The 12,840-nt window shown below is 56.4% G+C and overlaps 2 protein-coding genes and 1 long non-coding RNA gene across 4 annotated transcripts; 1 reads left to right on the top strand and 2 right to left on the bottom strand.

The window, feature by feature from the left end:
* Positions 1 to 2,234: 2,234 nt before the first annotated feature.
* On the bottom strand, positions 2,235 to 4,049 carry LOC126019037 (uncharacterized). Its single transcript, XR_007498923.1, has 2 exons — positions 3,701 to 4,049; positions 2,235 to 2,482 (listed from the first exon to the last, which is right to left on the bottom strand). It is a non-coding gene; the product is annotated as an uncharacterized LOC126019037 (long non-coding RNA).
* A 449-nt stretch (positions 4,050 to 4,498) lies between these two features.
* On the bottom strand, positions 4,499 to 6,669 carry BET1L (Bet1 golgi vesicular membrane trafficking protein like). Its single transcript, XM_049781176.1, has 4 exons — positions 6,613 to 6,669; positions 5,916 to 6,007; positions 5,456 to 5,512; positions 4,499 to 4,759 (listed from the first exon to the last, which is right to left on the bottom strand). The coding sequence occupies exons 1-4, from the start codon at positions 6,629 to 6,631 to the stop codon at positions 4,592 to 4,594; spliced, it is 336 nt and encodes a 111-aa protein (XP_049637133.1). The 5' UTR covers positions 6,632 to 6,669; the 3' UTR covers positions 4,499 to 4,591.
* Positions 6,670 to 7,232: 563 nt separating this feature from the next.
* On the top strand, positions 7,233 to 12,736 carry RIC8A (RIC8 guanine nucleotide exchange factor A). Of its 2 annotated transcripts, XM_049781144.1 has the most exons (11): positions 7,233 to 7,325; positions 7,421 to 7,468; positions 7,559 to 7,717; positions 7,772 to 8,272; positions 8,603 to 8,694; positions 9,102 to 9,252; positions 10,028 to 10,123; positions 10,217 to 10,361; positions 10,442 to 10,586; positions 10,940 to 11,059; positions 11,597 to 12,736. In XM_049781144.1, the coding sequence occupies exons 1-11, from the start codon at positions 7,242 to 7,244 to the stop codon at positions 11,715 to 11,717; spliced, it is 1,662 nt and encodes a 553-aa protein (XP_049637101.1). In that variant the 5' UTR covers positions 7,233 to 7,241; the 3' UTR covers positions 11,718 to 12,736. The 2 variants fall into 2 exon arrangements, with proteins under 2 accessions (XP_049637101.1, XP_049637100.1); XM_049781143.1 differs by having other exon boundaries at positions 7,559 to 8,272.
* The last annotated feature ends 104 nt before the right edge of the window (positions 12,737 to 12,840 follow it).

The raw sequence follows: 12,840 nt of genomic DNA, 5'->3' as shown, positions 1-12,840 counted from the left end.
CCTTGTACCAGGGCCCAGAGTGCAATGGGCTTATCCCTGTAAGACAGAGCATACTGATTGGCTCAATTGTGACCAGTTATTTTTTCTATGCTACTTTCCCATTTGCTAATCTTGTTCCCGATTGTGCCCAAGCTTTTTAATAAATCATGGATTTCACTTATTTTTTTTTCCCTTAGGGGTGTGGAAATCATTATTATTGGCTGTAGGTTGCCAATGCCAGCCACATTAAGTACTGGTTTCCAGGACCTGGAGTTAGTGAGTAGGATAACTGGGAGTACTTTGCCCTTCTAATTCTTGGTGTCTTGCCTGTGAACTTGGGACCTGGAAGTGCCTAATCTGCCTTGATTCTTCATGCTGTCCCATCCTCCACTGTGTGGTAATTCCAAGTGGTGATAACGGTGTGGGGGCCACTCCTGGCAGTTGTCAACCAACCAGGCAAGAGCCTTAACTTGGGATGTGATGCTGCAGTGCAACGCATTACCCAAGCCCCTGGTAGTGTTCAGGAGCCTCCAAGGCTGGACCTGGTAATGCTTAGAGGTACATGTGGTGCCAGGGATCGAACCAGGATTGGCCACAGGAAAGGTCCCAGAGGCCTCAAACTCAATTTACCTGGGGGCTTCAGGAGGCAAAGTCGGGGTGATCCTTGGGTGCAAAGTCAGTAGTAAGCCTTGAACATTGGGGTGTGTGACCCAAACAACTAAAACAAAACAAGATTCCTCTAGGGCAGGGCCACAAAATGTTGTATGGAGGGCAGGACCACGAGTTTGAGGCCTCTAAACCTTAACTCCTACACCATCTCTCAGGTCTTCCTTCCCTTTGTTATGCACTCTTGTACCTCGCAGCTACCTGTGACTCATTCCACTCTTGAGGGTTCTGTGGGCATTCCCTGGAATCTAAATTAGAGCCAATGACCATGAAGTAAAGCAGTGCTTCTCAAATAGTGAGGTGTGCCCCTGGTGGGGTACAAGGCTCCGAAAAGGGGGGCGCGTTTGACCTTGGCAAACAAACTGTCATAACAAGCTAAGCCTCGTGTTTATGTCTCTGGAGCTGAGAGTCACTGTGTCCTGCTTCAAACCCTGCTTCGAAAAGCTCTGCATTGCAAAACGTGCTCATTGTAGTCATTCATCCAGACATCACCTCTGATTAAAAAATCAGCTCAAATTATTTTATATATTTTTGTTTTTCAGGTTAAAGTTTTTTTTTTTTTTAATAAAGATAGTATTCATAGTCACACGGGAGGTGCGAAAAATGTTTTCTTCTTCCTAGGGGGGCATGACAAAATATAACGGAGAAGGGTCCGGAGAGATAGCACAGTGGCGTTTGCCTTGTAAGCAGCCGATCCAGGACCAAAGGTGGTTGGTTCGAATCCCGGTGTCCCATATGGTCCCCCGTGCTTGCCAGGAGCTATTTCTGAGCAGACAGCCAGGAGTAACCCCTGAGCACTGCCGGGTGTGGCCCAAAAACAAAAAACAAAACAAAACAAAAAATGTAATGGAGAAGCTCTGGAGTAAAGTAATACTCATTATAATGAGTCAGGCCATATAACACAAAAAGGAATCTGCCAGGACCCCAGAGTTTCCTTTTATTCAGGGATTCTGAGAAAGCTCAAGGTGTGGTTAACACCTATGTCATATGCAGGCCATCCGTTCAAACCAGCAATAAGCACCAGATGTATGCAGAGGGTAACAGCTATATTTCAATATTTCCTATCCAAGCCCAACAATGAGAGCACAGAAAGCTGCTCTGTCAGTTGTCTAAATTCCGATCAGAACCCTGAAACACTACTGCATTTAAGTGTTTGCATTTTAAGGTAATGTTACATATCAAAGGCTGTACAGGAAACACAGGAGGGCACAGGCACTGGGCTTTTGTCAGCGAAAGAGATGGCTGGGACTCTGGGGCAGGAGCCCAAGTGCCACAGCTGCAGGTCTTCACTCATGTGATAACGTCAGGGGAAGGAAACAAGGTCTAGGGCAGTGTTTTCCACCCTTTCATCCTTGTGGGACAGCACCTGCCTTGCGGAGCAGTTCTTAGACCAGCCATTATAACCACGGCAATACAACAGTGGTTTTCAAGACTTGCTACATGTGCACCAGTCCCAGTCCCTGGACAGGTCAAGGTCTCCGGCCTACAGCATCAATGCTCACAGCAGGTGTGCAGGTCAGGGTCACTTCCAGACACAACTTATTAAGCCTCTATGGAAAGGTAAAAAGACAATCTACTTTGTCATGAGGTTGTTTGTTGCAAATTTTATTAAATGTCTTGTCCTTAAATGATGAGATAAAGCTTGGCGATCTGTCCTCACTGATCACCCCAATCCTTTAGTTTTACTGGTCACAGCAACCAAAGCCAGCAGATCCCACTTATCCATGGAATGAGGAATTAGTGTACCAGGCTGAGGAAGGAGGGTGAAGGCCCCACAGAAAATTGCTCTGACACAGTACCAGCAGAGTTGCCATTCCCCATCAAGGAACTATTGTTCCTAAAACAAGAACAAAAAAATAGCAAAGCCACAAAGGAACTAAAACCCAGTCCTCGCTGAAAGGAGCCATGAAAATGAGAGGAGGGAGATATGGAGAGAACATAGGACACAAAGTTCTCAAAGATAAATGGAAAGGAGAACTTTGTGAAGCAGCCTCACAATCTAAGTTCATAGTCTGCATCAGGCAGGAGCGGGCAGTCTAATAAGAGCATCCTTAAGTGTGGACTAGCTCCTACACCTGAGCCACGGTTAGAAACACACAGGGTGTCTGCTTTACACATGGCTAACTCGGGTTCGATTCCCGGGATCCCATAGAGTCCCTCAAGCCTTCCAGGAGTAATTTCTGAGCGTAGAGCCAGGAGTAACCCCTGAGCACCAACAGGTGTGGCCCAAAAACAAAAACAAGAAACAGTAAAGGAAGTGGGAACACGAAGCCTGGGCCCAGTTGTAGCAAGATAACCTGTAGCAACTAGATGGGAGTAATAGCAGACAGCAATTTGGCGCTTGGTGATCAGTGAACAAATCCCCACGATGAAGTTTAAAGTGAATTAAACAGCATGTACAAGGATATTGGAGAATGAGAAAAGAACTTGAGAGTCTATGAATGAAAATCCAAGAGGGCACCGGAGAGCCAGGAGCAAAGAAAATTTGGGAGAAATAGCAAATCTGGACATAGTGACCTTACTGGGAAAGCAGAGTGCAGGCTACAGGGATAGGACAGGATAGGAAGAGAAAATGTGGTAGATTCTCCTCCTGTTCAAATCTGAGGGTGGTAGTCATGAGGTTGGCAGGGAAGAAAACTTTGTAAGGAGATTATGCCTGCTGGGTGGAGAGGGATGAGGAACAGCAATACCCAAAAGTAAGATGTCCAGAGTTAAAGACTAGTGTAAGGTGAGGCCTCAGGAGGTGACATGCTTGACTGTCCCTGATAGTTAGTGACCACACATAGGGTGACAGTTTAGATGGGTAGTCACTGAACATGAGGCCTTAAGAGAATGGAGTGGATCAGAAGGCAGAAAATACAAATTTAAAACAGAGAAAACAGCCCATGGTGTGTTTTTATGTGAGACTAGGGTTAGTGCTGGAGATGTGTGGGAAGGCGCAGCTGCTCCGGGTGGATAGGAGTTGGTCATGTAGATGAGGCACAGGGAGAGGAGGGTGGGAGGGCAGTCTATACAAATTGGCGACAAGGGACATGGCTCACAGCTGCATTCTTACCATAGGAAAGGGAGACTTTTCTTTGGGAAGAAGGGCAGGACTTGATGGAGGTAAAACAGTCCTGAGGTCCTTAAGAAATGACTTTTGGGTCCTTTGAAGAGTTCCTAAAGATTATCCATGTCTTGATCCAAAAATGGCCACACATCCTGCCTGACTAAAATGTTGTTGGTGCAGTTCCTTGAGTTGTAGTCTTCTGGAAACACACCTCTGATGAGATAGATCCTGAAAATATTTGTTTCTGCTCCAGGATAGTCACACAATCCAGCGGTATTCAGGATGTGAACCTCTAGCAAGGCTAGACCCTACTCCCACTCGTTCATTCACAACTCCTGCCCTTTGCAGGGGCATAATTTCAGTCATAGAACTTAGGGCAGGAACAGAGTTCTGCAAGTGGGACTCTTCATACTGCTTTGCCCATGGTTAGTTCTGGCAAAGAGGCACTGCCATTTTATGGCTAAGGACTCTTGATCAGAGGAAGTGAAGCTGATTCTAAGATGCTGTCACATCCCCGTCCTGTGTCACATCTAGCCACCTGAGATGGCAGATACGCTTTACACAGACAGGATGACGCTGAGGAACATTGAGATATCCAAACTCTATGGCCGGGGGAAGGTTTAGTATGAGGCTCAACCTGGCTCTGCTTGGCATTTCTAGCACTGAGGTTGATGGAAAGGGCTAGACCTTGGTTTCCCCAAAGGAAAAAATATCTCTGCACCTCTGGGGTCACCCAACGAGAGCTCAATCAGAGGCATACGTAGGCTTCCAGACTCACAGGAAGAAGATTCCTAAGACACAATAATCATTTCAAGGTATTTTGTAGGAAAGTCCTCTGGAGCCTAGCACACAATCAGGGGGACCTTGATTGTCCCACAGAAGCCAGCTTCCATCAGATCATGTCCTTGCTCTCGACACAAGGTAGGAGAGGATGAAGAAAGCCACAATCAGGCCAACAGCCATACTGCACAGAAGCTTCCGGTTGTCTCGCCCAGACCGTGCCATTGTGGAAAAACGCTTCACGCTTCCCGTGAGCAGGCCCGTCATGCTGGTGAAATCTGAGTCCTGAGGGAGGAATCCCAGCATGGTCAGAGAGGAGTAGTAACCGTGACCCACATTGGTGCTGCAGAAGACAAAGGGGCTTGCTAGCAGATGATGTGGGGTGGAGGGCCAGGGGCCAGAGAGATAGCATGGAGGTAAAGCGTTTACCTTGCATGCAGAAGGTCGGTGGTTGGAATCCCGACATCCCATATGGTCCCGAGCCTGCCAGGAGCGACTTTTTTTTTTTTTTTTTTGTGGTTTTCGGGTCACACCCGGCAGTGCTCAGGGGTTTTTCCTGGCTCTATGCTCAGAAATTGCCCCTGGCAGGCACGGGGGACCATATGGGACTCCGGGATTCGAACTGATGACCTTCTGCATGAAAGGTAAATGTCTTACCTCCATGCTATCTCTCCGGTCCCAGGAGCGACTTCTGAGCATAGAGCAGGAGTAACCCCTGAGCGCGGCTGGGTGTGACACAAAGAAAAAAACAAACAAACAAAAAAAAAAAAAACAACTAGGGGCCGGTGAGATAGCACAGCGGTAAGGTGTATGCCTCGCATGCGGCTGACTGGGATGGACCTGGCATCCCATATGATCCCCGGAGCCTGCCAGGAGTGATTTCTGAGTGCAGAGCCAGGAGTAACCCGAGCGCCGCTGGGTGTGGCCCAAAAACCAAAACAAAGACCAATAAAATACTGGTGTACCTAGGTAGAGCCTTACCATTCCATCCAAATACCGGTTCTGGTCGTCTGCATCCCTGTCGATGTCCAGAGCCAGCTGGTCAGGACACAAAGGAGACAAGATCAGGCCAAAGCAGACACACACAGTAGCACCTGACCTTCCTTAAAAGCAGACTTTCTTGCTACAGTATTCCGGCCACACCACCACCAGCAGATCAGAAAGACCAATTTGTCACCTGGGTGTCACACAAGTGCAGCTACAGATGGGATAGGGATGATGTTGAAAGACCTAAGTATTCCAAACCTCAACCCTCCCTGCTCCCTGCTCCAGGGTACCAGGCAGAGGTGAAAAAATGGAGAACGAGTTGGAGTGAGAGGTTGGGCATTTCCTCGCACAAGGCTGATCCGGGCTCTATCCCCAGCACCCCATAAGACCTCCGGCCCCAGCCCACAGCGGTGCAGGGCTGGGCGTGGCCCCGAAACAGAGAAGCACCACTGACCGATTTGAGCCTCGTGACTTTGGAGGCCAGGTTGTCGGCCATCCGCTTGTTCTCCAGATCAAGGATCTCCTCCACGGCGCCCGGGTTCTGAGCTGCGGGAGACAGACTCGGGGTTACATCTAGGGGCGACTCCTGCGGGCTATGGGGTCCGTCCCGTCTAGTTGTCTAGAACAGTGGTCCTCCAACGACGGCCACATATCGCATCTGTTTTGTTTCTTCATTGCCAAATAAGATCTGTGCAGTGTGCCTAAGTTTTGTGTTTACTGGAGTCAGACCCGCCCGTGGTCTGAGGGACGGTGACCTGGCCCCTGTTGAAAAAGCTGAGGACCCCTGCTGGAAGGTCATGGGGAGGGAGGCCTGGGTCCGGGGTGTCGCCGGCGCCGAGCTACCAGCCCGGCTCTCGGCCAGGCTCTGCGACGTGGCCGCCCAGGGTGGCCGGCCGGCCGGCCAAGGCCAGGCACTGGCGAGGGAGCGAGCGCCCAGGATGCAGCCCGAGCCGCGCGCGCGGCGTCTGTGGCGTTCGAGTGCGCGCCGAGCCCGGGGCGCCTCCCGAGGGCTCACTTGGGGGCGGCGGGGCCCGGCGCGCAGGGCGAGCCCGCGGTCCGGCCCCGTCACCGCGGGGCAAGGGGGCCGGGACTGGCCGGGCTCCGGGGTCGCCTCGCCGCTCGCCGCCCTCCGCCCGCCCGCCCGCGCTCACCGCGGCCCCAGTCGGCCATGGCGCTGCGCTCGGGCCGCCGCCTCAGTCCCGGCCGCGGCCTCCGCGGACTTCCGGCGCCGCCCCTTCCGCCGCGCGCGCCTGAGGGAGCTGCGGCCGGCGGCTCGGTTCCGGCGCTCGGCCTCGGGCCCCGGGCGCGGTGGGCGAGCCTCAGGAGGCCCCGTCGCGCGCCGGCTGGCGGGCATGGCGGCGCTCGCGCCTCGGCGGGTCTCCGCACGCCGCCGGCTTTCCGTCCCCGCGCGCCCCGGGGAGCCATCGCGGAGGCTCGGCCCGGCCCCGCCCCGCCCCGCCCCGCCCCGCCCCGCCCCAGCCCCAGCCCCAGTCCCGGGCGGGCGAAGCTTGCCCGCGTCGCGCCGCCCGCCCCTGCGCTGCGACGTCACGCTCCCGCGGATCGCTCCGCCCCGCCCCCGTCGCGCTCCGCACGCACGCAGGCACGCACGCACGCCGGGCCCCGCCCCGCCCCGCCCCGCCTTGCCGCCGCGCTCCCGTTCCCGTTCCGCACGCGCACGCGCGGCCCCGCCCCCGCGCCCCTCCCTCCCTCCCTCCCTCCCTCCCTCCCTCCTTCCCTCCTCCGGGGCTCCCTCGGGCTCCGCGCTCGGGTTCCGGGCGCCATGGAGCCGCGGGCGGTGGCGGACGCCGTGGAGGCCGGGCCGGAGGACGCGGCGCTGGGCGCCCTGCGCGCGTACAACCGGGAGGTGAGCGGCGGCGGCGGCGGCGGCGGCGGCGGCGGCGGCGGGCGGGGGCGGCGCGCGGGGGGGCGCCCGACTGACCCGCGCCTGACCCTCCGCAGCACTGCCAGAGCTTCGCGTTCGACGCCGCGCAGCAGCAGGACCGGCAGGTGGGCGGGGGGGAGCGGGGGCGGGCGCGGGCGAGGCGGGGCCGGGCGCGACCCTCCGCGACCCTCCGCGACCCTCGGCTGTCGTTGCAGCGGCTGGCGGGGCTGCTGGCGGCGGCGCTGGAGCGGGGCGTGGCGGGCGCGGGCCGCGGGGCCTGGCTGCAGAGCGTCCGCATCCTGACGCGCGACCCCGGCTGCCTGCGCCTCTTCGCCCGCGCGCGCAGCCTGCACGCCCTGGCGCAACACGCGGGGCTCGCCGCGGACGCGGACGCCGACCCGGACCCGGACGCGGACCCCGACGCGGACGCCGACCCGGACCCGGACGCGGACCCCGACGCGGACGCCGACCCGGACCCGGACCCCGACCCCGACGCGGACCCCGCCGCCACGCTCGAGGCCCTCAAGTGCCTGTGCAACCTGGTGCTCAGCAGCCCCGCGGCGCAGCTGCTGGCGGCCGAGGCCGGGCTGGCGGCGGCGCTGCTGGAGCGGGTGGCGCGCGCCCACGCCCACGCCCGCGCCCGCACCCACGGCCACGGCCACGGCCACGACCTGCAGTTCTTCGACCTGCGCCTCCTCTTCCTGCTCACGGCGCTGCGCCCCGACGTGCGGCGGCGGCTGGCGGACGAGCTGCGCGGGGTGCGCGTGCTCACGGCCGCGCTGGAGCGGACGCTGGCGCTGGCGGCGGGGGGCCGCGACGCCCCCGGGCCGCCCGAGCGCCTGCCCGCCCCGGAGACCGAGCGCGCCATGGAGGTCCTCAAGGTGCTCTTCAACATCACGCTGGACTCGGGCAAGCGGGAGGCGGACGAGGTGAGAGCCGGCCCGGGACTCCCCCACCCCCGGCCGGGCCCCTTCGGGCGCCCAGAGCCCGCCGGGGAGGCCTCGCCACCTGCCCTGCGGGGCCGGGCGGAGGGGGCCGTACCGGACACCGGACAGGCCAGGCCAGGCCCGCAAGGTGCCACAGGGTTGGGGTGGAGGGAAGCGGGACTCCACCAGCGGCTGGGAGACTGGCTGGCTGCACGCGGGGCACCCGAGCTGTCAGTCCCCGGGCCCACGGGCCTAGTGGGCACCGGAGCAGCCCGGCAGACCGCCCAAGCCTGAGCGGGGCTCTCCCACAGAACCCTCTTTCTCTCTGGGCAGGAGGACGCTGCCCTTTACCGGCACCTGGGGACCCTTCTGCGGCACTGTGTGATGATCACGTCTGCCGGAGACCGCACAGAGGAGTTCCACGGGTGAGGGCGGGAGCCCTGTGCCGGCTGTGAAGTACAGTGGTCCCCGGGCTTGGGTGGGGCCAGGCATTATGCTTTCAGGGAGATCCAAGATCTGCTTCCTGGTCTACAAGTGGGAATGTGCCGCTAGAGTGGCAGTGCCTACATTGACAGGCAGGATAGCTGTCTGCCCCTTTGATGGACCTGTACCTTGGCAGCTAGCTCCTAGATGTCCTGAGATCACAGGCAGGGCCCCTCGCACAGGTGGGAGAGTAAGGGCTGGCCGCCCTCTCTCAGCTCCAGGTGTCACCACCTCTAGATCTAGACCCCGGACAACTAGGCTCCCATCCCATCCTACATGGTCTGGGCAGGGGCCCCCAGGGGCCAAACTTGTCCTGACCCTAACCCTAACCCTTTCCGTCCTAACCCAGCCACACAGTGAATCTTCTAGGGAACTTGCCGCTCAGGTGTCTGGACGTCCTCCTCTCTCTGGAGCTGAAACCAGACTCCCTGGAATTTTTGGGAATGAACATGGATGTGATCTGCGCCCTCCTCAGCTTCCTGGAGAAACGTCTGCAGCAGGTGAGCAGAGTCTCTTCCCTCCCTCCCGCCCAAGTGGAAAGAAGTTGCCGAATTCAGCAGTAGACACATTTTCTCTGTCCTTCTCTCTCTCTTTGGAGGTACACGAGGTTCCTTGGGTCTCAGACCTGTAGTATTGCTGTTGTGCTCAGGCAGCCCTTGGTGACAAGCATCACCTGTCAGGAACTGCTACCCAGATCGCTTCCCGTGGTGCAATCACAAACACGTATCACAAAAACGTTAGCAAACTAGGCTTCCAACTGCTCCTCCGGGAACTTGCCGTTTTTCAGGTGGCAGTGTTTGATAGACAAAAGATTCAGAAGATCCCTTAGGGACCACATTGTACTGGGAGCTGGCCACAGTGCCTGCCTGATGTTGGACATACATGTTGTGACTGTCCCTACAGCTGCTGCTGCTGGACCAGTGTCCGGGGAGGTACTGAGTAGTAAGGGAGGATCTGCTGGAGAGAGACAGCAGCTGTCTTGTGCCTCTGAGGATCAGAGAAAAAGGGTTTGGTTTTGGTGGTTTTCTCATCACAACTTTGCTGTATGGTGAAGAGTAGGCTCAAAGCTAAATGGGCTGTTTGCCTCGAATCACAGCGTGCAGGCTGTTCTCTCAGAGCTGGAGAGATCGTTAGGACCTCTCAAAGGTCCCTCAGCTGACTCATTACAGTGGGGCATCTGAGTTCTTGCTGCCAGGATTAGCTGGCACAGGTGTCCCACACCCACCCCCTTCGAGGTGGGAAGGACACAGTCCAGGTGACGGGGCCCCTCCACAGACACACAGGCTGAAGGAGAGCGTGGCCCCAGTGCTGAGCGTGCTGACCGAGTGTGCCCGCATGCACCGCCCTGCCCGGAAGTTCTTGAAGGCCCAGGTAGGTCAAAAGTGGGAGTCTGGGGGATGGGTTCTGGCCAGGCACAGGCTGCCCTCCAGGCCCAGACTGAGGACAGGCTGTTTCGTCTCCCAGGTGCTGCCCCCGCTGCGGGATGTGAGGAACCGTCCCGAGGTGGGAGAGCTGTTGCGGAACAAGCTCGTTCGTCTCATGACCCACCTGGACACCGACGTGAAGAGGGTGGCCGCTGAGTTCCTATTTGTCCTGTGCTCAGAGAGTGGTGAGTTGGGGGGGCCCGGCCCCAGGCTGTCCCTCCGGAACCGTATTTCCACGCACACTTATCTCTTCCTTGCCCTTCAGTGCCCAGGTTCATCAAGTACACAGGCTATGGAAACGCTGCGGGCCTCCTGGCTGCCAGGGGCCTCATGGCAGGGGGCCGGCCTGAGGGCCAGTACTCAGAAGATGAAGACACTGACACAGATGAATATAAGGAAGCAAAAGCCAGGTATGTGGCCCTCATCGAGACTCCTGGAGGGGTGGGTCAGGACAACAAAATGGGCAAACCCCCAGTTCCAAAGTTAGGAATATTCGCAGGATATACTGTTGAGAAAACGGGAGCTTATGGGTGAGAAGTTTGGGTGGTCACAGTGATCCAGAGGACCTGGTTAGCTGGTATTCCGGGGTGGGGGGGTAGGGGATGGGGGAGAGGAGTATCTTTCTGCTGTTGCCTTTCCGTGGAAAACGGTCTCTATCCATCCCCAAGCAGGAAGATAGGAGACGCCACTGACTTCCTGCCTCCCCCGGTATCCCTCAGTCACTCACTAATGCTTTTCCCATGTCCCCTTTCCTGGGAAACAGTATAAACCCAGTGACCGGGCGGGTAGAAGAAAAGCCACCTAATCCCATGGAAGGCATGACCGAAGAACAGAAGGAACACGAAGCCATGAAGCTGGTGAACATGTTTGACAAGCTGTCCAGGTGGGTGATGCCAGGGTAGTGGATGAGAGGACCCAAGTCCCTTGGAGGTGGGCCGGAGGGGGCTGGAGAACAGCACAGCAGGGAGGGCTTTTGCCTTGAACTTGGCCGACTTGGGTTCAATCCCCAGCATCCCTTGGAGTCCCCTGAGCGCTTGCTGGGTGTTGCCCAAAGGTTGCATTTCTATATGGGCCATACCTACTGGTGCTTAGGCAGCTACTTCTGGCTCAGAGCTCCTGGTGTGGTACTTTGCCAAGCACATCCTCTAGCCCTTTCAGTTACCTCCTCAAGGCTGTGCCATTAAAGTGAAACCTACCTGCCCAGGTGGAGAAAATCCCTCCAGGGGTAAATCAGTTGATTGAGATGAGGAATGCCCCTTGTACAAAAGAAAACCGAAGCGTAGGGAAACTTCAAAGACGCTGGACTAGTCCGCCGTGTCTTGGAGGCTGATCAGCACACTTTCCCCATAGATGGAGGCAGCTTGGTGACCCCAATATTGCTGTGCCTGAGCTCCCCATCTCCCATTTCTCTCTCCTGTAGACACAGAGTCATACAACCCATGGGGATGAGTCCCCAGGGGCAACTCACACCCTTGCAGGACGCATTATGCGAGACCATGGAGGGACAGCTCTCCTCGGACCCTGACTCAGACCCTGACTGAAGATGCAATGGTCCCCACTTCCCCTTCAGAACTGGTGCTGCCTGCAGATACACCCTTGGGTCTTGACCAGGGCTCACACCTTCCTCTTTTCTCTCAACTTTTTGTTCCTGCTTTGCCACTGGTCCAGTTTCTCTTCTATAGACCTGTGGGGACTCATCCTGCTATGTGGAACTGGAGTTTTTGCCAGTGAAGTGGTTTCCTTTGTATGTGCCAAGAGGGCTTCATGCTCAGGCAACTGCCAGGAGGCAGGGCTGAACTGAAGCACTGCCGTGGGGTGCGTTGCTGAGCTAGGGTGTCCATGATACCAGGGTCCTCCTAGTGGTTACAGAGCACTTCACTAGCAGCCTTTCCAGTGGCTGACACCATAAATAAAATGATTTTGCACCACACCAAGACATCCTAGAATAACACTGATAGCCCATGTGTGAAGCAGAACTGGAAACTAACTTCTTTCTAGATCCCAGCACCACTGTGTCTTGTATTCCAAGTGAGGCCACTAAACTGTCCTGAGGAGTTTTGTGTCAGTGAAGTCTGTTGTGGATGCATAACTGGGATCATGGCTCAAGGCGGAGAGCCAGAGGGCACGGGGGAGACTAGAGGCAGGCAGGTACTGGGATATACTCAGCCTGGCAGAAGTGATCTGTGCAGCAGGGCTAGGACATGTGACAGATTCTGCCCAAGATGTGTCCTGACCTCTGGTGTAGGAGCCCAGGAACCAGCCAGGGTTTCTAAGGAGAAATGCCTTCCCTGTCCTTTAGATACATCCTAATGGAGAATGGGGACAAGTAGAAAGTTTATTAAAGTAATTCGGGAAAAGGAGGTATGCTGGATTGTGTCACGGTCCATAGGAAACCTGCTGTGAGGGCTAGAGGGTGCTCTGAAGGTCCTTCCCAGTCTCCAGGCGGAACCCAGGGACTGCTTTCAGTCCTTGTTCCTCAATAGGAGACTTCCACATTCCACCTGGTCACCTTTCTACATTCACTGTCAATTCCTGCATTCCCTTTGAGGAGACAAATAAAGGAATGTCTGACTTTGTTTGTTTGCTTGTTTTTGGGGGCACACCGGGTAGTTTTTGGGGGCACACAGGAGTTAGCTCCTGGCTCTGGACTCAGGAATCACTCCA

Source organism: Suncus etruscus, chromosome 9 (assembly GCF_024139225.1).
Source record: "Suncus etruscus isolate mSunEtr1 chromosome 9, mSunEtr1.pri.cur, whole genome shotgun sequence".
Classification (NCBI taxonomy): domain Eukaryota; kingdom Metazoa; phylum Chordata; class Mammalia; order Eulipotyphla; family Soricidae; genus Suncus; species Suncus etruscus.
Note: the sequence above shows the minus strand (reverse complement) of the source record. Positions and strands in the feature narration are given on the sequence as shown.